Source organism: Balaenoptera acutorostrata, chromosome X (assembly GCF_949987535.1).
Source record: "Balaenoptera acutorostrata chromosome X, mBalAcu1.1, whole genome shotgun sequence".
NCBI lineage: Eukaryota > Metazoa > Chordata > Mammalia > Artiodactyla > Balaenopteridae > Balaenoptera > Balaenoptera acutorostrata.
This window is the reverse complement of record NC_080085.1, coordinates 88,749,307-88,776,802: the sequence shown is the minus strand read 5'-3', so window position 1 is coordinate 88,776,802 and position 27,496 is coordinate 88,749,307. Positions and strand designations below refer to the sequence as shown.

The 27,496-nt window shown below is 39.9% G+C and overlaps 1 protein-coding gene across 2 annotated transcripts; it reads right to left on the bottom strand.

The window, feature by feature from the left end:
* Positions 1-470: 470 nt before the first annotated feature.
* CSTF2 (cleavage stimulation factor subunit 2) lies at positions 471-26,830 on the bottom strand. Of its 2 annotated transcripts, XM_007181447.2 has the most exons (15): positions 26,697-26,830; positions 25,468-25,546; positions 24,954-25,123; positions 23,777-23,913; positions 23,162-23,281; positions 22,931-23,068; positions 20,459-20,582; positions 15,667-15,729; positions 12,766-12,825; positions 11,978-12,119; positions 10,697-10,872; positions 10,254-10,531; positions 6,634-6,744; positions 5,429-5,554; positions 471-3,251 (listed from the first exon to the last, which is right to left on the bottom strand). In XM_007181447.2, exons 1-14 carry the CDS (start codon positions 26,752-26,754, stop codon positions 5,432-5,434), a joined length of 1,779 nt encoding a protein of 592 aa, XP_007181509.1. In that variant the 5' UTR covers positions 26,755-26,830; the 3' UTR covers positions 471-3,251; positions 5,429-5,431. The 2 variants fall into 2 exon arrangements, with proteins under 2 accessions (XP_007181509.1, XP_007181510.1); XM_007181448.2 differs by lacking the exon at positions 12,766-12,825.
* Positions 26,831-27,496: the final 666 nt, after the last annotated feature.

Here is a 27,496-nt window from a genome sequence, read left to right as displayed (position 1 = left end):
TTCTCACTATCACAGCCTCTCTTGTTGCGGAGCACAGGCTCCAGACGCGCAGGCTCAGTAATTGTGGCTCACGGGCCCAGTTGCTCCGCGGCATGTGGGATCTTCCCAGACCAGGGCCCGAACCCGTGTGCCCTGCATTGGCAGGCAGACTCCCAACCACTGTGCCACCAGGGAAGCCCTGGTATTCTTTTTTGATTGGGCTCAACTTCTGTCATCACTGAGCTTCATGGACCTAAGAACTTCAGAAGTCACAATAACTGCAAAGCCCATGGATCCTTTCTTGGGAAAACAACTGTAAATCCTTCTGGAATGCCATGATTGAAGCAAGGCTTGATAGGAGACGTGGTTGACAGTTACACAATTTAACCCCAGGTGATTTTGTTGATTCCAAGTGTTACTGTCTCCTGGACTCTGGGTCACACTCTCCTCTCCCTCCCACCCGCAAAGAAGATTTCTAAGTAGGGTGATTTTTTAAAATAAAAATTTATTAAAGAATTAACGACAAAACATAATAATAAGCATAAATAGTAAAACAACGAACATAGAATTACCAAGAACCCAATCCCTATATAACACTATGTACATTCTTACTGCTAAACATGGTCTTATCCAGTGTGAACAGCAATTTATGCTTTACTTATTTTTGCTTGTCAAAAAATGAAGGATTTTCTTCTTTGCTTAATGAATAAATCTTTTGTTACTTTACCTAGGCTCTCCATTTGGGAAAGAAAATCTTGAAAGTATGCTAATCGTAATTGAAATTGTATTATAATTGAAAGTCAGTTATGTTGTCATTAGCTTGCATTGTTCTGTTGGAAATAATTGTGAAAACTTGAACTCCATCTTAGGATGATTATTTAGTCAACAAGGACTCTTTACTGCCATTTTTATCAAGGGGGTTTATTAATGTCTAGTCTTCAAAAAAGATAATTTAAAATTTTGACAACACATTTTTTGGCTCGTACGTACCTATTCATTAAGGAATCATTCACCTAATGACATCAGCAAAATGCCTTTTCTTTCTCCTATCGAAATGCTTTTTATTTCTTCCATCCACCTGGCTCTGGGATGTCAGTAGTCACAGTGAAACAGTAGAAGGAAAGAAGATCGGGGCCCTTACAAGAGGAAAAATAATCCACATTTTGTTGTGCCCAAAGACAATTCAAATCACTGGATTTACAAGAATGTTTTTACTGAATCAACATTATAGCACCTATTTCTCTACCATTAAGTGAGCAAAAATGAATAAATGACTGTTTCTAATTATCCAGAAACCTACATGACTTGAAAGATTAGTAAAACCAATTTTTTCAGTCACTAGTTTGAACAAAATAAAGGTAGGTCATGAACTCATGGTAGCTAATTGTGTTTCATTTATTAACTGGACATCAGGAAAAAATACTAATGGATGTTTCCATGGGAATAGATTGGGATACCCCTGCTGTTACCAATTTCCCGGATTTCAGCTAATTTAAATTTAATAAGGCTTTAGGAACATGCACAATGGAACCTTGATGATATGGTTCCTACTAGACAACTGCTGACCAAATTATAGTTTGATCTTCAGTGAGTCTGATTTGGAATCTTAGTGTTCTTGAAACTTATAATGAGTTCCTAAGGAGAAAGGCTGTACTCTTAGTCTTAATGTCTAAATATATTGACACTTCAAGATATGACTGCTGCTAAAATCAACAACATATCAAGGCCTAGAATATTCATGGAAGTAGGCAGAAAAGGTAATGATAATAAATCCTACACATAATCAACATCTAAGCCTGAACTGGGGATGAGCAAGATACCCAGAAAGCTCCTCAGCTGTTTTGAGCAAGTTTTTCTTCCTAGGTTGTAATATCAAGTATCTTGTTCAGCAAATTTTTGTTGCAGTAAATGTTTATATATCAGAGTAGAAAATCCCTCAATTTTAATGTCTCTCATAAAGTTGATTATCTTTGCATTCTTTTGCTTCACAGGTAAGCAATATGCTATTACATTCTCTAAGCCTATGGCAGGCTTTTAATTCACTTGACCATAATCCTAACCCAGAGGCTAGGACTCTGAGAACATAAATAGGCTCAGGAGTAGTTCCAGTGGAACTTTACTAATTATTAAGGCACCTCTTAACCTCTTGAGGTTGGCCTGATGGAGAGAAATCATGTTTCTCCTTAATGCCACTATGAGAGAGAGAATACTAGGCTGGAAGAGCAATAGGTTAGAGCCAGTGGCACTGATTATGTTCACACCTATTTGAAAGGAAGCAGGCAGGGGCAGGCCTAATGGGCAATCTGACAGCTTATGCTCTACATTTGGTCCTCTTAAAATAAATGAGAAAAATGTAAAAGTTTTAGAGTTTCTATGTTTTAGTTTCCTAGAATAAATTTGGTTACTGGGTAGGGCTGTAGGTTAGTAATTATTTAGAAGGCAGGATGAAATGTATTTTGTTTGATTTCTGTTCAGTGTTTATTTCACCTTGAACATGTGAAAAATTAGTGGCTTTCTTAACTTTTAAGGTTGACTACCCAGACTGAAGAGTTTTAAAACAGACAAGAAAATGTCAACAGTCTCTTGTGTTGTTGACACACTCAAACCAGTGATCATACATTATCTTTGTCTTAACTCTGAACTATGCGTGTGAATAGACTTGGTACTGACCAAAAAATACATTTTGATATTTGGATTTTTCTAAACTAAATACACTGCTCTCCTAGGTAGGCTCTTTGCATTGTTGGCCTTCTGACCATTTTACAGCTCTAAGCACATGCTATTGTCTCCCAGTAGACTCAGAAGTTCTAGCAAGCTCTCAAAGGGCAAATATTATTCCTGTTGGAAGCAAACTAAGCAAAAACTAAGTTCCAGAAAACACTGTTTCTGAGAAATTCTCAAATATCATCAAGAAGAATAAATGGTTAACTTAAAAGGAAAAACAGAGCTATGGCAACATAATATTAAAGTTCAATACTGCAGTAAGGGTAGAAAACACATGTAAGGTTTCACCCTTTTAAAAGCAAAAAGGTCATGTATATCAATTTGCAGTATACTAAAATTGTGTTCAAAGTTTATTTCAAGTCACAGAAAACATACAAACTAAGACAACAGAATGAACTGATTTTGTTCTGAGAGAAGGTGATGGGAGTCCTCCACCTGGCACCAATTTGAGTCATTCAAGGGTTAGGATGAAGTATCCATCTTTTTGCAACATTTCAACAAAGGTATGGAATTAATTTCCAGATTTGTCGCCAGGTAGTTTTGAAAACCTGTAAGGAAAAGTTGGGAGAAAGCCATCAGAAGTGGAGACAAAGTTCTCTTCCCCAAACATCAGGAAAAAAAAATTTAAAGGTGGGGGAGGGAGGCTACACATATGAGCAAATCACCAGGGACAGATCCCTAAGGTGTCTGCCTCTTGCTTCCCCAAAGTAATCATCCCTTACAGCGGAGTTTCTCAACCTCAACACTACTGACATTTAGGGCCAGAGAACTCTTTGTTATTGGGGGATGTCCTGTGCATTACAGGATGTTTAGCAGTATCTCAGGTCTCCACCCACTGAAAGCCAGTAGCACACCATACCCCCTAAAGCTGTGATAACCAAAAATGTCTCCAGACATTTCCAAATGTCGTGTAGGGGGCAAAACTGCCTCTGGTTGAGAACCACTGACCTGATGGTAATGGTACATAAGCCTGTCAGTGACAGCAGAGCTGGATCACAATGAGCAAGGTATAGGACGGAGGGAGAGCCAACATCTCGGCTACAGTATGCACAAATACCAGCAAATACACATTAAAACCTTCCCTGCATAGAACTACATACACAGAACTGCACAGAACTATGTGTGCGTACACACACACACACACACACACACACACACACATATTAATGCAGGTTTAGTAAAAATGGTAAAAGGTGAATAAGGTCTGTAGTCTAGTTAACGGTAAGGTACCAAAGTCAATTTCTTCCTTTTGCACTATAAACCAAAAAGGTATGTGTACAACAGCTTCCCAAGATGTTATCATTGTGGGAAGCTAGGGGAAGGGTACACAAGGTTCTTTGTAGTACTTTCCCAACTTCCTGTGAATTTTTAATTATCTCAAAATAAAAGATAAAACAAAAAACCTTGCCCTGTGGTTTATGTGCAAGGCTTTAAAATGAGATATCTTATAAGCAAGAATACACAATGAAAGAACTTTCAGAAACATTTTTACCTCTACTATCCCAAAACATAATTTCCTCACATTGTAGGGAATGCCTTCTCTGGCATAAATACATTAGGAAAAGTAAAAGAGAGGAATAGTTGTTTTTTTTTTATATATCTATTCCTCTGAATATAACAGGTCTATACTTTTATAGGTCTATAATAGTCTATACTTTTACTGAAGAAAATTGAATGCCTTGGGTATCTGGACTAAAAGTGCTGGTCATACTGAAAGTCTACTCCATCCATCTACAACAGCTTCCCATTAAAGGTCAGTCATTTAAAGTCTAGATACAGATATAATGCACATTTCCAGTTTGGATGTTTTAACAACATTACAAATATGGATTAAATTACAATATATTTAGTAAAGACTGCTAGTTAGTGTAAATGAGTTCACTGTCATATCATATGATAATACATGGATGGGAATTATAATAAAGATGGAATAAAAAGCAGAAATTCAAAATGTGATATTCCAACTGATATTGGGACAATGTACATTTTAAACTGTTCTTAGAAAGCAGAATTGTTTATGAAATACAAGATGTTGGGGAAAAATTTTTTAAAAAGAAACGCCAATACATGTAATCAATTTAGGTCACATGACTATGTTCCTTTTTACCTGACTGATGAGCAAGAAAAATAAGGGCAGCAGTGTACAGCAACCTCTAAAATGTACAGGGACTGATGGCGATGGTGGACATTCACTACCTTAAATTATGTGCTGTAATAGTTTAACCTCAAAGTATTCAATGTAAAATAAATACTGGAAACTGAATGCTTATACGTTTTATTGAAATGGTTTGTATTTTCTTCATTTTGATGGGGAAATATTTTATTTATTTTATTTATGTTATTTTATTTTGGAATAAAATAACAACTGATTCTGGAGGAATATACGATCAAACTATATTTAGGGGTTATGTCTAGGGAATGAGATTGAGAGGGCAGAGCTTTTACCCTGAACTTTCTACATTTCTGTATTTGATTAATTTGGTTAAATTGATCATACGTCACTTTTGTCATTAGGAAAGAAAGGTTAAATTAGATTACAATCCATTCAATAACTGAACAAATGCCTATTGCCTTCCCCTGTCATGATAGGGACTGAGCTACTGAAGGGTGAAGGGTCTAGCCAAGAGGAGTGCAGGCCTTGGAGAGTCCTGTTGGTTAAGCTTGAAAGTATATATCCCAAATGCACGAGGAGCTTGTCTGACTCAGGCAGGGTAAGTCTGCTCACCTTTTAAGGCGCTCCAGTAGATTTCTGTATTTGTTCCTTTAAGATCAGGATACTCTGCCTCTGCTCAGGAGGCAGCATGGCGATCTGGTCTGCAGTTAGTTGAAGAACCTGCATGATCAAAGCAGCCTGTGCAGAGGAAAAAAAGGTAGTGAGTTTTAATGATGGCAGCTAAAAAAACACCACCAGCTTCTGTCCAAAAAGGAAGGATAGAGGAAGGATAGTTCACACACAAAAAACAGCAGGCCAAAAAAAAAAAAAATCAAACCAAACCAAAGAAAAAACCAAAACCAGCTGGTGAGAAAAGGCACAATGAAAAACACAAGTACAATGCCTAAGATCAGAAGACTCAAAACAGACACCCTCATGAACCCCAAATTCTTACAGACTAAGGTGACACCTGTGAGCCCTGGGAAGTCTACAGTTTTTAATCCTGCTTTAAAAGTTTCTCCTGGGACTTCCCTGGTGGCACAGTGGTTAAGAATCCACCTGCCAGTGCAGGGGCCATGGGTTCGAGCCCCGGTCCGGGAAGATCCCACATGCTGCAGAGCAACTAAGCCCATACTCCACAACTACTGAGCCTGTGCTCTAGAGCCCACGAGCCACAACTACTGAGCCTGCGTGCCACAACTACTGAAGCCCACGTGCCTAGAGCCCGTGCTCTGCAACAAGAGAAGCCACCGCTATGAGAAGCCCGCGCACCACAACGAAGAGTAGCCCTCGCTCGCGCAACTAGAGAAAGCCCGCGCACAGCAACGAAGTCCCAATGCAGCCAAAAATAAAATAAATTAAAAAAAAAGTTTCTCCTTTTCACAAGTTTTAGCCTTTCCATCAGATATAAGCTCCCTACAATGGTCAAATATAGAAACAGAAAGATATGCTCATGGGGAATCTGCTATTGTTTTTAGGGATAAGGTAAAAAAGGGAGGAAGAAAGGGATTTGGATTTCCAGGTCAATCAGGCCTGCACACAAAAAATCTACTGGCAGATGAGTCGAAATGTAAGATAAGCCGCCATTCACATACATCCATTTAAGAATTTTAGGACCAAGCCCACAGATTTCCAGGTGACAAGATCATAAAGAGTTCTAAGAGTAAAAACATCATTTCCAAAGGGACTCTGAAGACCCAGGACCTCCACATGGTGACTGTGAAAAGAGGACTCCAAAAGACTTGTGCATATGGAGGCAGCTGGACAGCATTACTTACCTTCTCATGGTCCTGCGGAGTGACTTGGTTCTGGCCAGGACTAAAGCCACCAGGCTGGCCTCCACCCTGAATGCTCGCTCCTTGCATGCCCGCTCCCTGCATGACTGGGACCTATGTGCACAGAGAGAGATGAAGAGAGATTTTCGGTACTTCTCATTTAGGTAACCAGAAGCCAGTAATAACAGCAATGTGAAAAAATACCTGATTGTGGATATGAGTGAAAAAATACCTGATTGTGGATATGAGTTAAAAAAGCAAATTAATGACTCTGAAGATCATTTCCTACTGTTAGCATCAGCAGAAGGCAGGGTTTAGCCAGAGATCAACTAGCAAGTTGACAAATTTCTTACAATAGCTCCAGCATCATCAACAAGTATCACACGGCACAAGTGGATACCATCGAATCAAGCAAAATTCAGCCACATAAGCACAGCGGAAACTGAGAGCATTCTAGAAACTAGCACACAGTGGAAACAGAAACGAAAGCCGACAGAGTCTAGAATAATGTATGCTGGTCCACTGGGGAAGCTACAGTCACAGGGATACCGCCTACCTCTAGTTCAATCAGACACAGGCCCTATGCCACAAGTAAGGCAGAGATGATCATAAGGGCAGAGGCAGAGAGGAGATGGGAAGGCCTCCAGGGAAAGGACTACTATTAGCCCAACATTTGCTTTTTATGACTTTCCTCAGAGAATATGCAGCAGTTGCTTTCTGTTACATACAGACCAAGAAACACGACTGACCTGAGTTAACAAAGTGCAGTTATATCATGCTTACTGGTACTTAAGATCTTCGACGGGTTCAATGTTTTGGAAGACAACCAGAACCCAAGGAAAAGGCCTCAGAGCACCTAGAATAACTGTTAAAAGGTCCCTATGCTGGATTTATGTTCACACTCAGGCATTCACCCAGAGCTTAGGTGGTACTCTTATTAAATACAAATTGTTAACAAACATGTTACCTGCTTCCCCAGCAGATGAGAAGCAGCAAAGCATGAAAGAAATGTGGATAAACCATTAGGAGCAGATATCATGACAGCAATGTGAAGAGCCAGGTGACAAACTGACAGTGAAGGATACCAGAAACCAAAACAGGAGATGCTATGCTTTCTATCATAGCCTATACAATAATGGGTACATTTAATGATGACCCTGAGTAATCAAAAATTATCAAAATAATTTTTTGTATCCTGTTTAAGAAGAGAAGGAAGTATAGTACACTTTATAAATGATTTTTCATTACAATAGTTTAAAAACTTGGTTGAATAATTCTATTATCTGGAACATTCATTTGGATGCATTAACTAATTTCCCAAAGACACCAGAGACATGAAGCATTAGTACAGCTTTGTACCGATTGCTAGAATATTATCACTTTCTGTTCTTTATCAATACTGAATCCGGAGACCAGTCTGAACCTTAATGAGCTGTTACAGACCTGAAAAATGGATGAGAATAACCTTTTTGAAGCTTCAGTCAATACTAATTTGAGGTACTGTAATGTGATCTAACCATTTAATAATGGCCATTTAAAGTTTCCAGAAGAGCCTGTTCTAGGCTCTCAAGTAATAATACAGCTGACCACATATCCAGGTTTGCTAAGACAGTCCCAGTTTAAGCTTCTGCCCCACAGTAATTACTAACAGCACTCTCAAATGTGTCCCTGTTTGGATAGTAAGTTATATAATCACCCTAGTAATAATAAGCCTTTTACCAACAAGTTTCCAACAAGGTGGACTGAAGTTAATTTCAAAATTTGATTTAAAATTATGAGTTAAGGACATAGTTAGGTTAAAAAACAAGGTGCAGAACAGTGAAAGGAGGAAAAAGTAAGAATACATGTATATTCATATTTGCAAAAATAAGAATATATATTCTTATTTGCTAGAAAGATGCATTATAATAAAAGTGATTATAGGAGATGGGGGTCACAAGGGAGACAGGTATGAGGAGGAAGTGAGGTTCTTACTGTGTATCTTTTGTACATGAGTGAATGTATTTTATATATTTATTTATAAGTAAACATATTAAACAATTTTTAAAAAGTTTGAAGGTAAAATTATTTTCTCTACCTCAGATCTAATTGGCTTTATAGAATCTACTAATGAAAACTATAATAAACGTAATATTAGAGTAATGAGTTCGAGTACTAGCAGATAAAGGAGCAAGAAATTATTGATACATGGTCTTCCAACCATTATTTTTGACATCTTTCTCCAAAGAATTATTGACAGAACTATATAAGGACATCATGTAGTTCTTTGTTATTTATCTCCCCACTAGAATATAAGCTCCATGGGGGCAGGACTTCGTTTTGTTCACACTGCTATATCCCCAGTATCTATAGCTCTGTCTGGTACATAGTAGGTGCTCAATAAATATGTGTTGAACGACTGACTGAAAGCATAAAACCCATTTTTATTATGAGGCTACTGACCATAGAGGGTATGATAAAAATCAAAGCCCACAAACACATTTTTTTAAAGTGAAACTTGAAAAACAATAGAAAACAGTTTTTTCCTACACATACCAGAAAACAACATATTCATATTTCATATTAGAGAGGAGGGATAGACACACATATACAACGTGCAGATAACAAGACAGAGTAGCATAGCGGAAAAAATAGTGGGTTCTATTCCTTGCTCTGCCACTTTTTAGTTGTGTGAATTTGGATAAGTCACCTGAATTCTTGGGTCTCAGTTTCCAAACCTATAAAATGAGAGAACTGGGTGACTGACATGCTCCATTCCAGCTCTGACAATACAGTTCTCTCTCTTGTGCATACACACACACACACACACACACACACACACACACACACACACACACAAAGGGGAAGTAAGGCACAGAAGCATATGGAAGAGAGAAGAGATAAAGAAGTACATAGAGGAAGGAGGAAGTCACATTGAGGAAAAATGAAGGTGGAAGGGTTAGAGTGAAACGAAGGTGTTAGCGGAAAAACAAAACAAAACAAACCAAACTCAGAGGGAAGATACACATGTACTACCTCCCCACAACCAACTGGAGGGTAAAAAGGATGGAGATGAGAACACATAGACAATCATAGACCACCATTACACATAGCTGGAGAAAGCCAAATAAAGAGAAAGAAGAGATAAGAATTTAGTTGCACAGCTTTTAAGACACGCATTAGTAAACTGCCTTTCAACTCCACTGTTCACTTTAGGCTATGTGATGAAAGTAAATTAAAATAGATTTCTGCAAACCTAAGATCAGCTAAATGACCACTAATAGCTCTTCATATGCTCTAATGCAGTGGTTCTTAGGGTTATACATTTGAATCATTTGGGGGAGATTTTTCAAATTATCCATGCCTAGATTCTACTGATGTGCTCTCTATCCCCTAAAATCAGGGATTCTGCTCTGAATGGAATTTGAAATTGTGGGACAAGGTTACACTTTTGGACTATAATCCTGGTAGTCAGAAAACCACCACCCTAAGGAACAGAGAAACTAAAGGAAGGGAGATTCTAATCTTCCCCAAAGAGCTGAGAAAACAACCCAAATCAGAAAGCAGTAATAATCAGCCTCAATAATCAATTCCTGAATAGATCAAGATTTCACATAGAAGTGAGAAGTGAGTGTTACATATACCTGTCTGGATCCCTGGGGGCCAACTGTCCCCATGTTGATTGGACTGGGACCCTGGATTCCACTAGGTATAGGGCCTCTAGGGCCTGGGACTGGGCCCCTTGTATCCATGTTTCTGGCCTCCATCCCTCTGACGTCCATTGCACGGGCCTCCATTGCACGGGCCTCCATTGCACGAGCCTCCATCGCACGGGCCTCCATCGCACGGGCTTCCAATCCTCTAGCATCTAATCCTCTTGCCTCCATCCCTCGTGCATCTATGCCTCGGGGATCTCTTCCACCTATAAAAACAGTTGCAAGAAAACCACTGGGTAGCTACCCACCTTTACTGCAAGAATAACCAACAATCAAATAAAGCATTCTGTATCCCAGATTGGAGCCTAAGACAGCACGTTCATCATGAGCCCACAACTACCAGTCAGTCTTGTGACGTGGTTTCCCCTTACCTCTGCCATCCAATGGTGGACCCCTCTGATCTAGCATGGGTCCTCTTGGCTCTGCCATTAGAGGTCTGGGCTCAGCTAATGGCCCTCCCCGCATCTCATGTGGGGGTGGGCCACGGCTGTCATGGCCAGGGACATGGTGCATGGGCGGACCCTGATGAGGTGGTCCCAGGTAACCTCTAGAGACGGAGAAAAAAATGTTATATTTCAAAACAGAACAAAACAATAAGAAAAAAGTGTCAACCAGAAGATCAGTACAATTAGATAAAGAGCTGATGCAAACATCAGTCTACAAATGCTAAGAGAATAACACAAAACAGGTCAAAGAAAAGCTATTGAGATGTAAATCCATGTATTCTAGAATTTCGTATTTGGTCAGGGCACTCAAATTAAGGAGGAATGAATGGATATCCATTATATATAATGAATACGCAGTAGGGTGCTTAAGAACATGGGTTATTGTATGGGTTCAAATCTAGGCTCTATCATTTATTAGCTGTGTGATCTTGGGCACATTTGCTTAACTTCTCTAAGTCTCAGTTTCTTCATCTGTAACATGGGACTGATATCAATATCAATCTCACAGGGCTGTTGTGTGGATTTAGTGAGATGATCTCAGTAAAGTACTCAGAGCAGATTGAGAGGCATAATCCCCACTAATATCAATTATTATTATTATTGCTATTACTAGTATTACTACTAACAATAAGCAATATAAGTTTTTCCTGTTTAGACATGTGTGCTAGAATTTCCAATTTCTGAGGATGGAGTAGCAATGGTTAGTTCAAAATGACATACTCAACTACATAGTTCTGCCCAGGAAGTGCTTCATCTTGGACAATGGCCATGAATATTTATTTATCTTTTTTTTTTAATTTTTATTTATTATTTATTTATTATGTTTATTTTTGGCTGTGTTGGGTCTTCGTTTCTGTGTGAGGGCTTTCTCCAGTTGCGGCGAGTGGGGGCCACTCTTCATCGCGATGCGCGGGCCTGGCACTATCGCGGCCTCTCTTGTTGCGGAGCAGAGGCTCCAGACGCTCAGGCTCAGTAGTTGTGGCTCACGGGCCCAGTTGCTCCGCGGCGCGTGGGATCTTCCCAGACCAGGGCTCGAATCCGTGTCCCCTGCATTGGCAGGCAGATTCTCAACCACTGCGCCACCAGGGAAGCCCTATTTATCTTCTGAAGTAAGCAAACAGGCACAACTGGTATGAAAAGACTTGGTTCTCAAAGCAAGGGGAAATTCTGATTCCTCCAGTCTTTTCCTTCTGTGTCAGTGCTTACCTAGGCTCTACCTCTCCAGTTACAGAAAGTAAAGTGCCTCCGCGTGGGTCATTTGGAGCGTCTCCCAACAAACCTCGAGGAGTTGGGACGTTGGCAGGCAAGGGCCCACGTTGCATAGCTGCTCTGGGGTCTTGCATCGGCACTGACAGGGAAACAAACGGGGAGGTACTGCTGTGAAGGACATGTAAGGCAAGAAGAAATGACTCTATATACCACTGACAACATAGTTCAGACCCCTTAGAGTGGGTGAAACCTCACCACAACAGACTTCTCTTGCAGCTCAAGAACAGAAGCAGGGTGTAGGCAGAATCTGTTCCATGTCAGAGGTATGGATGGAATTATGTAAAGAACAAACTGGGGAGCAACCTGCCAAGGCCTAGCGCTGCAACCTGAAGAAACTTAGGCTTCTGGCTTTGCTTATAATCAATCTTACTTCAAGGACCAGAGTCACAAAAGAGAGGTAGGGTCTTGGCATATGTGAACACTGCCATGGCTCTGCAAGAACCTGCTGTCTCCTTACAGACTGCTATTCCATCCAAGCCTCCTGACACCAGTAGGGAGGGAGTACAGCCTCAGACAGATGCCCATATCATCCATGTTCTCTGCCCTGTGTGAAGAGGTCAATCTTAGGCTTGTGGCCCCAAAAGGAAAAAATGAAAAAACAAAAAACCCAAAACACTACCCTTTTGGGTTCCGAACGTGAGGATGACTGCCAAGCAGCCCTTGACCTCTCAACGTCCCACCCTGAACACCACAAGCAAAAGGAAACCCGCAGATACAATGGGTACCTTGAACTCGCTCAATTGATGCAGGCCCGGTGGGTCCCACGGGCGAGTGCTGTAGGGTTCCTAGGTGAGCAGTAAGTTCAAAAGGAGAAAGAACAGACACTTAAAATAGCTTGCGCACACATGCAGAGGCACACAGACACTGGAGATTTACACATATAAGTTAAAGAGCCAAGAGTTCATTAGCTTGCCCTGGGCTACAAAATCTTCCTAAACTATATGAGCTTCTTTGGGATCTGAAACTGTTCTGCTTTGATGAGATTGCTTCCTAAGGTAAAACGTGTGGGCCACTGATTTTATTTGGGCAGGAATAACCAGCCACTTTCAATTTACACCTCTCCTACTAGGATTCCCCTTAAATCTTATGATACTATGAAAAAGAGAAACAAAATATAAAAGGGATGCTTCTGAAACTCCAGTTAGGCAAAGAAGGTAAACATATTTTCATAAGCAAAAAATGAAAGAAATTGCACTGAATCTGGAAGGCAAGATTTATTCTGGAAAAGCCCATTAACAGAAGTGGCACCGTATTATTTTTGTCATAATTTAAAGCACAAAAATTTCTGCTATTAAATGGGGAAATGCAGTGAATGAACTTTAGACAAAGAAAGAGAATATTACTCCTCAAGAAGTACTCTGCCACTGTAAGTTTTTGATAAACAAACATCACGACATCAGCAAATAAAGACTAATAAGATGACAAGGGCGCCAACACTAAACAAAGGTGGCAGAAGGCAAGAAAAAGTCTCTTCTTAAACATCTCATTGTCTCTTTTCAACATTACAAATGTGTAAAAGAAGCATGGATTGCAGGAAAAGAATGACAAACTGGGTACAAACGAAAGATTCTTGCTTCCTCTGCTGGGTACTAAAGGAAAAGTATAAAAGAAAAGTCTCATTTTGTCTCTTCATGAAGACATCCTTGATATACCTTCAAAACTCAAGTCATTTCCCTTTGTTAACTTTTGACCAGAAAGGTGAAGATAACTGTATCAAGAAGGAAGATGTCTTTTGGAAGTATGTATTAAACAAAGTTTGATTTATTGATGGCTGGGGGAGAGGTAGAGGTATGACTGAAACTTCTAATTCCTTCTCACTACTGCAAAAATACTTTGGGGCACATACACGATCTACTGATAGCGGCCGAGGGGGGTGGGGCACAACAGCATAAAAGCATGGTCTGCTCAGATGAGACGTCTGGACGAAGAGCTTGTTCCACTGTCAATTGCCTGACAAGATTATTAGCTCTGTCACTTAAGCAACCAATATCAGTATACAAACCATAGACAAGGAGTATAGTGCATAGGCCTATATCTTAGTATTTTGCTTAAAAAAAAATGGGTTTTGGGGAATTCCCTGGCGGTCCAGTGGTTAGGACTCAGCACTTTCATTGCCGTGGCCCAGGTTCAATCCCTGGTTGGGGAACTACGATCCTGCAAGCCACATGGCGTGGCCAAAATAAATAAATTTAAAAAAGTTTTTTTTTTTTTCAAATATTTATTTATTTATTTACTTATTCTTGGCTTTGTTGGGTCTTCGTTTCTGTGCGAGGGCTTTCTCTAGTTGGCGGCAAGCGGGGGCCACTCTTCATCGCGGTGCGCGGGCCTCTCACTATCGCGGCCTCTCTTGTTGCGGAGCACAGGCTCCAGACGCGCAGGCTCAGTAGTTGTGGCTCACGGGCTTAGTTGCTCCGCGGCATGTGGGATCTTCCCAGACCAGGGCTCGAACCCGTGTCCCCTGCATTGGCAGGCAGATTCTTAACCACTGCGCCACCAGGGAAGCCCTAAAAAAGTTTTTTTAATGGGTTTTACTTATAGACCATATGCTAATAAGAAGTAACTTAAGCTTCCCTACACTTGTCCAAAGCAGTTCTTTCTCATCACAAGGACACAATGAATAAGAACGGAAGACATTGGAAGGAAACAGAAGCAGTGTGATTGACAGAAAGAGGATAGATTTCAGAGTCAGAGACTTTGGAATCTTAGCTCTGCCACTTATTAGCTGGAAAAGAAGATGAATGCACCAAGCCCAGGCCACGTTACTCAGATACCAGTATTTACTTACCATGTCCCCTTGAGGAAGTAACTCAGAACTCTGAGCTTCCAGCTCTTCACCTGAAAACTGAGGTGCTGCCACCTAACTCACAAGGTTGTTTATGAAAATTAAAGTGCATGGCCTATAAGATGCACTCAGTTTTACTGTTAGTTTCTTCTGTTTTCTCACTCTCTCTCTTCCTGATGTTGGTTTCAACCGAATCACTGCATTTTCTTTTCTTCAAACTCCAGTAACATAGAGAAACAACGTGGACATTTTGGAGCAGCTGCCACTGTGGTATCCAGTGTTGCTGCCACAGTATAACATACACTTACCAAGCAGGCTTCACAGATCTTTGACCCCCTCCCAGTTTTCTCTGGGGTTGAAATTTAGTCTTCCACATACCCAGTCACATATTACATGGTCATAATTAAAATTCCTTACTCAGATCTCCATAGAGGGAGTGAGAACATGTAAGTAGAGGCATTAAACTATCAGGAAAAGGCGACATAAATTAAATAGAAACAAAAGATCCATTTGCTTCATCATCAATTCTTGTAGAGCTGGGCTCTGAATCACTAGAAGTCAAGACAGTGCTGCCCAACAGAATTTTCTGCAATGATGGAAGTGTTCTATATCTGCAATATCCAGTATGGTATCCACTAGCCACACGCGGCGACTGAGCACTCAGAATGTGGCTACTGTGAATGAGGAACTGAGTTTTACATTTTACCTAATCTCAATTTAATTCAATTTAATTAATTTAATATTTGAATAGCCACATGTGGTTAGTGGCTGCCATATCTGATAGTGCAGATATAGAACATTTCCAAGTCTAGTCCACATTAATCGGACATTAATATTTATTTACCTTGTCCCCGCTCCATGGACACTGGTCCATTTCCTGGCATTCCAACCTGGGCCTGCATTCCTCCTAGAAGATAAAGGGCAGGAAAGAAAAACAGAAATTAGGACAGTGGGGAAAAAATCTGGACAGTGGCTGAGTTAACAAATTTCCTCTTTCTGCCCCACAAGCAGAAACCTATAAAGGAAGATCATAACTACCACTAAACAATGCAGTTATACAGAAGATGGAGTTTGTTACTGTACTTTAGCCTTTGGTGACAGAAAAGTGAGTTAAAGAAGAATTCACAATCTCACTGGTTACCAAAACCTTGGCAGGGAGTTCTGTAATATAGAACAACGGCACTTACCCACGTACCTCCTCCCACAGGAGGCACTAATGTTTCCAGTGTACTTTGTAAATGGGTGGGTATACTGTTGCAGTTTTGACAAAGATTTGTGGGGGCACGCCTGGCATTTTATGAGAAGCCAACAGGGATACTAGATGTCCTGCAACATATGAGACAGTTCCGCAAAATCAAGGATTACCCTGTCTTGCAAAACTTTCAAACGTCTTGCTAAAGATTCACACAAATGGAAACCTTTTTATAGTCATCTGAACTTAAAACTTGTCTGTTTTATTTGTAAACAAAGCGCTTCTTTGCCCAGTTTTTACACACACACACACACACACACACACACACACACACACGTTGAATTTTCCAAGAATGCAATTACTGAGTAAATTATGGGTATTGTATCTTGTTTTGTTAAGAACTTTACCAAGAGTTTTCATTTTCACCATTCAGAAAATCACATCATCAACGTCAACAGTCCTTGTGGTATCTGAATTGCCAAAACAACATACCTGGGTCTGTCTTTTAGTTTTATAGTATTGGTGCAAGCACCTGACTGCTATTTATTGTTTTCTAGTGTAGTTGTGCTTGAGTACTTGCGTATTTATAATATTCTTTTTTTTTTTTTTAAATTAATTAATTAATTAATTTATTTATTTTTGGCTGTGTTGGGTCTTCGTTTCTGTGCGAGGGCTTTCTCCAATTGCGGCGAGCGGGGGCCACTCTTCATCGCAGTGCGCGGGCCTCTCACTGTCGCGGCCTCTCCCGTTGAGGAGCACAGGCTCCATATGCGCAGGCTCAGTAGTTGTGGCTCACGGGCCTAGTTGCTCCGCGGCATGTGGGATCTTCCCAGACCAGGGCTCGAACCCGTGTCCCCTGCACTGGCAGGCAGATTCTCAACCGCTGCGCCACCAGGGAAGCCCTATAATATTCTTTTACTATAAATTAATTTCCTTTTACTTCTCCTTTATATTATAGTTAGGGTAACTATACTGATGTTTTTTGGAAGCCATGTTAAGTATGCTATGTCACCTGTGCATTTCATTTCAGGATAGTAAAGGGTCACTGCAAGATATGTTACAAAAAGGAGCCACTGGGTCTAATAGTGTTGAGAATGACAGGTCTACTCTAACCAGCAGGGGTATGATTGCTATACAAAGACTAAACATGTACCATAAGTCCTTGTCTGGTCCTTCCCACATAGCAATAATTCTGTTTTCCTCAAAGGAACAATATATGCTGCGAGTGGGGAGAAAAGACAAGCTGAACTGTTTGCAGGTCATTAATACTCACCTAAAATACCCAAGTACAATACATGTCACATTCTCTTACCCCACTTAACATGCCAGGAACCAAAGAGCCATGAATTAAGAACCTGAGTCTCTGCTAGCCCTACCAATGCTACTAAGTAATTGTCATTTTGAACAACTGATTTGATAAAATTAACATACCCTCAGGCTTCCGCATCTGTAAAGTGAACGAGTTTATCTAAACAGTGTTTTCTCAGAATGTGGTCCGCAGACCAGCAGCGTCAGCATCACCAGAGACTTGTCAGAACTGCAAAGCTCAGGGCCCTACCTCAGACCTGCTGAATTGGAAAGTCTGGGTGTGGAGACCAGCAATCTGTGTTTTAATAAGCCCTTCAGGTGATGCTAATACACACTAACATTTGAGGTCTAAATGATTTCAAAGCTCTCTTCTAGCCATAACATTCTATGATTTATTCAGACCACTCATCAAAACAATACAAAAATTTAGGATCTGAGGAAAGCAATGGCAGAAGGCAACATAGGTAATTTATCATACTACACTATCACATAATGGCACTTTTATCTATATGGACTAGCTTCCCAGAAGTGGAATTGGTGGGTCAAAGTGTATATGAATTTTTAATGTGAGACTACTTTCTTAAAAGGCTGAAAAACTTCACATTTCCACCAGCAATGTATACTACCACTCTCCCCACCAATATTAAGTGTCATCTCTGAAACTTTTGCTAGTATGATGGGTTTAAGTAAAGTGAAATCTCATTACTTAATTTGAAATCCCCTGAATATAAATGAATGTTTTTGTTGCCATTTGGATTTGCTCTTCTATGATGTGCTCTTCTATAAAGTGCCTACTCATTTCCTTTGCCTACTTTTCTACTAGTTTGTTCCCCCTTCTCATCAACTGCCAAAGAGCTTCGTACAGGGTATCTCAAAAATTGTAGTGAAGTTTTAAGTTTCGATAACTTCAGAACTATAAATGCTACAAACGCATAAAAAATATCACTTGAAAATTCAATTATTTAAGTTCCTTTTACACTTACTTTCAACTTTTGTATTTACTAATTCCCTCTTCTTGGTACCTTGGTTTTTTTAAAAAATTATTTTTCTAATACTTTAGAACTAGCAGAGTTCCTTTATTCTTTAATAAGGCACTTAAGGGTATTCATTTTCTTTTAAGTACTTCTTTCACTATTTCCTGCACTTTTTTGTATGAAGTGTACTACTTTTTGTTGTCTTTTAGATAATTTATAAATTTTTTATTTCCTCTTTAATTCAAGGATTACCAAGAATATGTTCCTTAACTTTACAAGTAAAGGTTTTTTCCAGTCACCTTTTAATTATTTATTTCTAACTTTATTGGCTTATAATCAGAGAATGCAGCCTGTAAAATCTCTACATTTAAAAATTTGTTTTTATTTTATGGCTAAGTACAAGGTCGTTTTTTAATGGGGGGGAGTATATTCTCCCATCGGAAGATATAAGGCTCCCTCTCTATATTAAATCAAGCTTATTGATTCCATTATTTTATTTCTCAACATCCTTACTTATTTTTTGTCTACAGATTTTTTTGTCAAAGTGTGGTCTACAGATGACAATGATCCACACTGTATGTTAACAGTTCGTGACTGTTAACTACAGAAATGGAGAGTAGACACTTTTATAGCAACTTGACATTGCTGTGACATCCAAGTGCATGACGTGTACTTGTCTCACTGAACAGGGTATAGACCAGTTTGGGTGTTTTTCAACTCATGTAATGAGCTGCATATGTCATGGGTTGCACACTTGTCATGTGTAGTAGGACCACATTACAACTTCTGATATTTTAAGGTAAGCTAGGTACCTATAACACAAAAAAATGTATAAAACACAGAATCTATTTCTTTCAATGAAAGATAATGTAAGTTTAATGGTAACTCTATAGGATAAGTGAAAATCGTGAGTTTGCTGAAATTTATTTGAAAATCCCTTCTCCCATTCCCTGTCAACTTAGCTCTTTAGACTGGTTTCTCTATAAACCAGAACAATTTAAGGCCAAATTATTGCCCATTAGTTGTGTTGTAGTCAATCTAACCCAGATTAGATAAATTAACAAGAAGTGAGTTTGTTGTACAAAAAACTTTAAATACTGATACGCATCATATGTTCATACTGGTGTTTTATATGAGGAATCACTTATTTCACCCATAACTTTTTTTTTTTTTAATTTTATAGCTACTTTATTTATTTATTTATTTATTTTTGGCTGTGTTGGGTCTTCGGTTCGTGCGAGGGCTTTCTCTAGTTGCGGCAAGTGGGGGCCACTCTTCATCGCGGTGCGGGGACCGCTCTTCATCGCGGTGCGCGGGCCTTTCACTATCGCGGCCCCTCCCGTTGCGGGGCACAGGCTCCAGACGCGCAGGCTCAGTAGTTGTGGCTCACGGGCCCAGCTGCTCCGTGGCATGTGGGATCTTCCCAGACCAGGGCTCGAACCCGTGTCCCCTGCATTAGCAGGCAGATTCTCAACCACTGCGCCACCAGGGAAGCCCTCACCCATAACTTTTTAAGTTATGATTGTTAAATAACGAAAAGCTACAAGCGTAATATTAATTCCTATATACACAATTTTAGTGAACATATTCGTTTTTAGAATTCTTTTTTCCTTTTGTTGTTTGGTCTAATTATATTTCATGAAATCCAATGTTATGTTTGTTACATATAATAACAAATGTGACCAGGCATTTTGCTTCTGGTTTTTTTCTCGCATGTATTTTTTAACCTAATCTGACAGTCTGGCTTTTAGTGGGAGAATTCAGTCCATTCACATTTAGCAGAATAATGACTATATGAGATTTTATTCCTTCTACCTTAACTCTATGTTTATTATTACTTACTTCACAATGTCATTTCCTTTTCTCTGTATTTGCTGGCTTGGTCTAGTTTCCATTCATTCTATTTTTCCCCTCGTTAACTTGGAATTTTACTGTACTTTTCCAATTTACTGTTCTTTCCTCTGTTCTCATAATCAGACATATAGGATGTGTATATGAGAAATCAACTATTTCTTCCACCTAGGATATATACTGCCTAGCTATACATTAATTTAATATCAAGATCTCGTTGCCACATAGTAATTTGGCTACCCTATGCCATTTGCTATAACAAAACTCTAGCAAAATACCAAAACGGTGAAAATTCTAAATGAAAACGTTACCTCCAGGAGCTAAGGAACCAGGCCCAGGTCCTGTTACAGTGGCTGGTATCTGCCCTGGTGCTGCAACTCCAGCCTGCAGAGAAGCTTGCATCAGAGGAGGTGCGCCGTTGACATGCATTCCACTCTGACCAAGAGAAAAACCAGAGTATGTATATGCCTCTGTGAAGACTCAACACACAAAGTCTATGACCTTAAAGAACTCTTCAAATTGACACCCCCAAATATTCTACCAAATACCCTTTTCTGACAGCATGACTCATGCAGCATTAGATTTATAACACACTTTGAACAGAAGCTGCAATACATGCAATGAGCCTGGTTACATAGAACACGATTACGACAGACCATATTATAAAAGCAGAGATTGACAAGTCTTATCTGTGTGGTGAGGCCATATATAGCACCTATTTGTTGACTTAGAGACGAGGGCCTGGCAGTAAAAGTTTTTTAAAAAAATGCCTTGAATGCAAGAAGAAAGAAATGAGGACTTTAAAAAAAAAAACCAGAACTGCTGGTAGTCTACATTTTTAAGATGGAAAATTTTCTTTGACCAATCTTTTCTCATCGCTGTCCTCAGAAATAATTCTAGTTGGGAGGGGGATGTAAAATTTTTCTAATGCTACATTAAAGCTCCTGGAGAAAAAGGGAATGTTATGTTTTCATTTGTGCATTCCCAAAAGAACTGAGCAGTCCCTTGGAATAGAAAAATAAAAACTAAGATATACATAAATGTTTTAAAAATCACATATATTCTCAGAGAACACAAACAAAACTCTAGAATAGAAAAGAGGAAACTGTATAGTGAGGTGGTTAAGAGAAAACAGGCTATGATGTCAGACAGAATCAGGTTCAGATACTGGATTTGCCACTTAGATTGTTATTTTTGGAGCAGTTAACCTCTCTGGACCTTAATTTATTTCCTTTCTATTTCTGAAAAAGTATTTATTGAATCAGAGCAGGGGATGGTAAACTATGACCCATGGGCCAAATCTGGCTCACTGCTTGGTTTCATAAATAGTTTCACTGGAACACAATCATGCACATTTGTTTATGTACTGTCTGTGGTTCATTTCACACTCCAATGGCAGAGCTGAGTAGTTAAGACAAATTCCACGACCTGCAAAGCCAAAAATTATTTACTATTTGGCCATTTAGAAGATGTTTGCTGACCCTCACCATAACTTTGTATGAGCCATCCAAGTTGTTTACCTCTGCCAATCTAACAGGTGAAAAATGATAGCTTATTGTACTCATTCACATTTATCTTATTTTGAGGTTGAATACTTTTCATACATTTAATATATATTTGTATTTCCATTCTTATGAACTGTTCATGTCCATTGCATAGTTTTCTACTGGGTTATTGGTAATTTTCTTACTAATTTATAGGAGGTGTTTTTTAATATGAAAAATTTCAGACATATTAAGTTGTATAGAGAATAAAATAACCATACAGCTTAGGAAACAAATCACATATATAATTGAAATCTCCTGTATGGTCTTCCCCATTGCATCCTGTATCCCCTTCTTAGACAACCACTTAAGAATTCTTATAGATGTTTCAAAATTTTATGTAAACCATTACATACTAAACTTATTCTTTGCAACTCACTCAACATGTTCTTGGGATATGTACAGACACATACATCCTGTATTTTGGAAATATTTCCACATTCACTTATTTTCACTTCTGTATGGCATTATGTTTTTGAGTTACCTGTGTTGATACCATGTATCCTAGTTCATCTTAACTGCTATATGAAACTACATTTTTGAAAGTCATTCATGGTGACACATGTAGTTTATTTAACTGTTGTAGAGTATTTCATTGGATAAATATACCACATTTTCTCCATTCTTTCATTGCTGTACATTTAGGATGTTTCCAATTTTTCACTATTAAAATGTGGCAATAAACATTCTTGAATATGACTAACGGCCCTTAGGTAATCAGCCTGCTGTCCATCACGTGTGTGGCAAATACTTTTTCCCAATTTGTCATTTGTCTTTGGTGTTTATTTCTTTTTCTCTGTACAGAAATTTTTCAGTTTTCAAATATACCAATTTTTCATGGCTTCAGGGTTTTGTGTCACACTTGGAAAATAAGCTTTACTTTCTTCATCAGTAAGAATGGAGATGTGAAGAGTGCCGACCTCATACAACTGCTCTAAGTATTAAATGAGATAATGTATATGGAATAACAAAGTGCCAACCACAGTGCCACACATGCACATACACACAAAATCAGCTTATAAAAAAAGGGCATAAAGGAAGGATCTCTGTTTTACAAACTTGGCGCTAAATCTGTATTCATTCAGATGTCATGTACTCTGCAACCCTGTTAACTGCTTTTATGCCTGGAAACTGAAATTATCATCTCTGGCTGCTCACCATTCTTCTTCCAATATATCCTCCTAAAATGAAAATGACATTTTCAAGGCAGTTAAAAAATGTTAAGGGATAAAGTCCTACCAAAGACTGGGCCTGAGGGGCCTGAGGATTCTGCTGGTTCATCGACACATTGGATCCTGAGCCAGGTCCGGTGCTGTGGACTGTCTGAGGGTTGCCTGCAATCAGTGTTGGGATATTTGTCTGGCGGTGCAGAATTTTCTAAAAAGTGAAAAGACAAATCTATGAGCTGTCTGTTTCCACCCCACTCAAGGTTTACCCTAGCATTTCCATAAAAGAACCAGAAGCACTCACCAAGGCAATTTCTGGATCCACAATTCTCATCACTACCTGGGCTTGTAGCAAAGCATAAGCCAGTTGAGGGTTCTGAAGCAACATGTTTCGTGCTTCCTGAGGACTATTCTGGACACAGAGCTGTGAAGATAAACAGATTCATCATCAGGTTCAAAACTTATTACTCAGAAATTGACAGTGATTTAGAGCTATTCCCATCTGAGAAATGTAATATTCAAGAGGCTTTTAAAGCTATTATCAGTTTTTACATAGCACACAAAATCTTGGTCATGGCAGGCAAGAGAAGGAAGAGGCATTTCAAATACCATAATACCACCATTTAGGAAAAAAGCCACATTTTAACATCTACATTTGATATCTATGGGCCACAAAAACCCTGCCAGATTGTGTAGGTGTGTTTGTGTACAAAAAATGGAAAGCTCTTTGTACAAAATATACAATACACTGTGCACATACGTAATACTGAAGGTGCAAGAAATGTTGGTCAACAGGCACACTTTCTATTTGAGCTCAGGAAATCATTTCCATTAACTCAATGTTAATTTCCATTAACATCAATGACTCCTTGAAGAGTTGATATGCTATGATTTTCCATAACCTAATGCCTCCTCTTACCTTCATTTGTTTCATCAGCTCAAACATCTGCTCTGGTGGAAGACTGGCAACTGCTTTGCTAATGGACTCAGGGGCATCCTCAGGACTGATGGTCTCTCCATAAGGTGACTCAATGACAGGGGCACCAGTGCCAAGGCCTGATTGGGAAGAAAGTACAAAAACATTAAGGAGGCAAATTAAAGAGCTAAATCATTCCAAGTATCTACTTTCCAGGGTTGCTGTAAGGACCTGTAGATAACTTTAAATTTTCTGGAGCTTAGAAATAAGTGACTTCAGGACTTCCCTGGTGGCGCAGTGGTTAAGAATCCGCCTGCCAATGCAGGAGACACGGGTTCAATCCCTGGTCTGGGAAGATCCCACATGCCACAGAGCAGCTAAGCCCGTGTGCCACAACTACTGAGCCCACGTGCCACAACTACTGAAGCCCACGTGCCTAGAGCCTGTGCTCCACAACAAGAGAAGCCACCACAATGAGAAGCCTGTGCACTGCAACAAAGAGTAGCCCCCGCTCAGTGCAACTGGAGAAAGCCCATGCACAGCAACGAAGACCCAACACGACTAAAAATAAATAAATAAATAAATATTTTAAAAAAAGAAAAGAAATAAGTGACTTGCAAGTCTTTTATTTCTGTGGAGGAAAGTGACAAAGTATATTTTCTACTCTCAAAGGAAAGCTGAGACCAGGATTGTATAGGTGAACAATGTTAACATAAATTAGGGACTAGGGATATCCATTTCCTTTCACAAGTCATTTCAGAAGCAAAAGTTTCAAATAGAAAAAAATTCTAATTTCAAAATGGAATTTCTGGATCTATTACCTCATGAAAAAAGCCATGAGAATGCCTCAGTAACCCCATCAGTTACAGATCTGGCAACATAATTACAGGAGTGGCAAACACTAATGACAGACATAGTTAACATAACTAATGGCGTGGTAAACCTGTAACTCATCTTCAACTGGAAATGAACTCCTTGGCAATGGAAGGACTTAAATCAACTTTACCTTATTTCTCAAAGATACACACTTCCCTAATACAGGCACCTCAGGTGGGTCAGGTAAAGAAGCTGTGTGGCTGATAACCATTTCAGCAGATGCTAAAACATATCATTAAGTGGAAAATCTTCATTGTTACATCTTTACTAACTCATGTTGCACACAGCTTGGGTTTATACTCACTCTTCAGCTCTTCTTTGTTCTTTTCGCTGGCAGCATTGTCCACTCGAAGTGCTCTCCCACTGAATTCACGCCCATTTAGGTTTCGCATGGCACTAAGTGCTGTCTCCTGGTCTTGGTATTCACAGAAGCCATAACCTTTTGGCTTTCCTGTCTCCCTATCATATACCAACCTGGAGAGCAGAACCAAGTGTCAGGCACAAATGTTACATACACACAGGGTTCCCACTAACATTGCCATGTTCTAATTTGATCATGACAAATAAGACAAATAACCTTATCGCTCTGTCTCACTGAAATATTTTTTGCACATCTTTTTAAGTGAAAAAAATGTATCTTTTAGTAAAAATGAATGTGAATTGTATGGTATGTGAATTACATCTCAATAAAGCTGTTACAAACAAACAAGAAGAATGCACGTGAAAACTCACCAGTAAAAGCCTTGCCATTATTACTAAGGGCCAAATTTGTGGTGATTTTAAAGAAACTTCCACCAAGTGGTAAAAGGGGATCTCACCTGAAACTAACAACAGGTCCAACCTCAGAAAAGATGTCCTTTAATTGCTCTTCAGTAGCCTCATATGGAATGTTCCCCACTAAGGAAGAAAATAGATAACATATCAAAATTCTGAGTTTGTAACCTAGATCTTTAGTGAGAAAGTATCTACATATATCACTGCAAATTTAACAACTGGTTCAAATACAGTTGTTACAAATACAGCGTTCCTCCAATCCTGGTTCCAGGGTACTCCCTTAGACAAGATTTCAATCCTGTCTGCTGACTTTATTTACAAGATAAATAAACCACTTAGACTAAACACAAAAGGTGTAGGCACTCCTAAGTATCAGTTCTCAGACTTAACTGACATGTGTTAGATTTTCCTTAACTATGGTGAAAATAAATATTTAGGCATTAGTATTTACCTGAAGGTGTTTAAGTCTTATCAATAACTACTAAAAATGTCAATATTATAATTTTTAAAGCCGGCTCATATGTCCGTATTTCTACATATACACGCACTCAAAGGAGAATGACCATGAATGTACTGGAGGATGTTTAAAAATTGTTGTAACTCAACTATATTTCCGTAAAAAAAAATTATTCTGAACTGTTTTGTCATGTTCCTTCCAAAAGATGCTTTAAAATCACCACACATACTTTAAAATAAACAACTTATTTTGGTTGAAAAGATTACTCAGAATAGACTCCACCCTCTTTAAAATTTCTTCCATGAGGTCTTAGTCGTTCATTCATTCATTTATTTACAATCCACCTTAAGACGCCGGGTAGTGGCTACCACTAATGACGAACTAAAATGTAACGGGTAAAAAGCAGAGGATGAAAGCCCTTATGAGAGGGCGGGAAGTGGACACAAGGATCTATACCCTCAGCACACAACCTGTATTCTGGGACAGGGGGTGAGAAGTAGTATGGGACAGTTGCCATGAGCCCTCACTTCTGGATAATAATTGAAGCTCATGAAAAGAGAAACGCATATAAGCTGAACGCTGGTTTAACTTCCTCAGCCACATGGTGAAAAGGCTGCGAAACCTCGGGGGAAGGGGAGCATCACTTTGCCCACGAGTCCACCAGGCTGGCCACCCCACGGGATAGGCAGGTCGAGCTGCAAGCCCGACCCATTACCAGCTCCCGCGGAGATTTGTGAGGTGCAGGGGGGCATTGCTCGCCGATCCCTGTCTTTTTCTGTCCCTCCCCGATGCTTGGCTCCACAGAATTCCTCTCACCGAACACCGAACGTAGAGAACGATCCACCGCAGGGTCTCTTACAGTCAAACCCGCCATCGCTCTCTCCCAGCGGCTTCCGGTGCGCCGGAGCACACTTCCGTACGGCGCGTGAGCCCAGCGCCGAACACGCTTCCGTACGGCGCGTGAGCCGGAAACTCCTGGGCCAGAGGGACGCAGGGTCCCTCCCCCGGCGTTATCCCGTCAGCAGCCGGCACGCGTTACGTCCACGAGAGCGCTACTCCTCCAGCTTCTCCCGCGCTGGGCTCCCGCCTGAGAATAACTTGGTTCTGAGCTGGAGCTCGGCTGATTTGAAGGCTTTTAGTATGTAGAATTTCTTATTACTCATTTTTTTCTTAGGCTAACACAAGTAATTGTCGACCACAATAATGAGGCGGCGGCGGCTTTACCATGGTAACAGGGAAGTCATATGATAAACAACCATGGCATTTTCATTTTAGTTCCGCCCTGTTACGGGAGGGAAAAGCTTGGCCCCGCCCCAGCGGCGTGCGTTTTATTCTTTTGCAAAAGCTGTGAACCTTCGGGGAGACATGAGGAAAGACAGTCGCGGCAGCCTAGAGAATGAGGGGCGCTCAACGTCAAGGCGCCTACATAGCTGAGGAGATGGGGAGGTAAACGCAGAAGAGACCCCTACCTGCTCTCGTGCAGCCTCGGGGCTCCAAGTGTTTCGTGGTGGTGAGGGGGCGGGGCGGCGGAGGACGTTGGCAGGCAGGGTATCAGAAAACTTCGGAACAGAAAATATCTTTGACCGGTTGTACGCAGGAAGCAGCTAAGACATGAT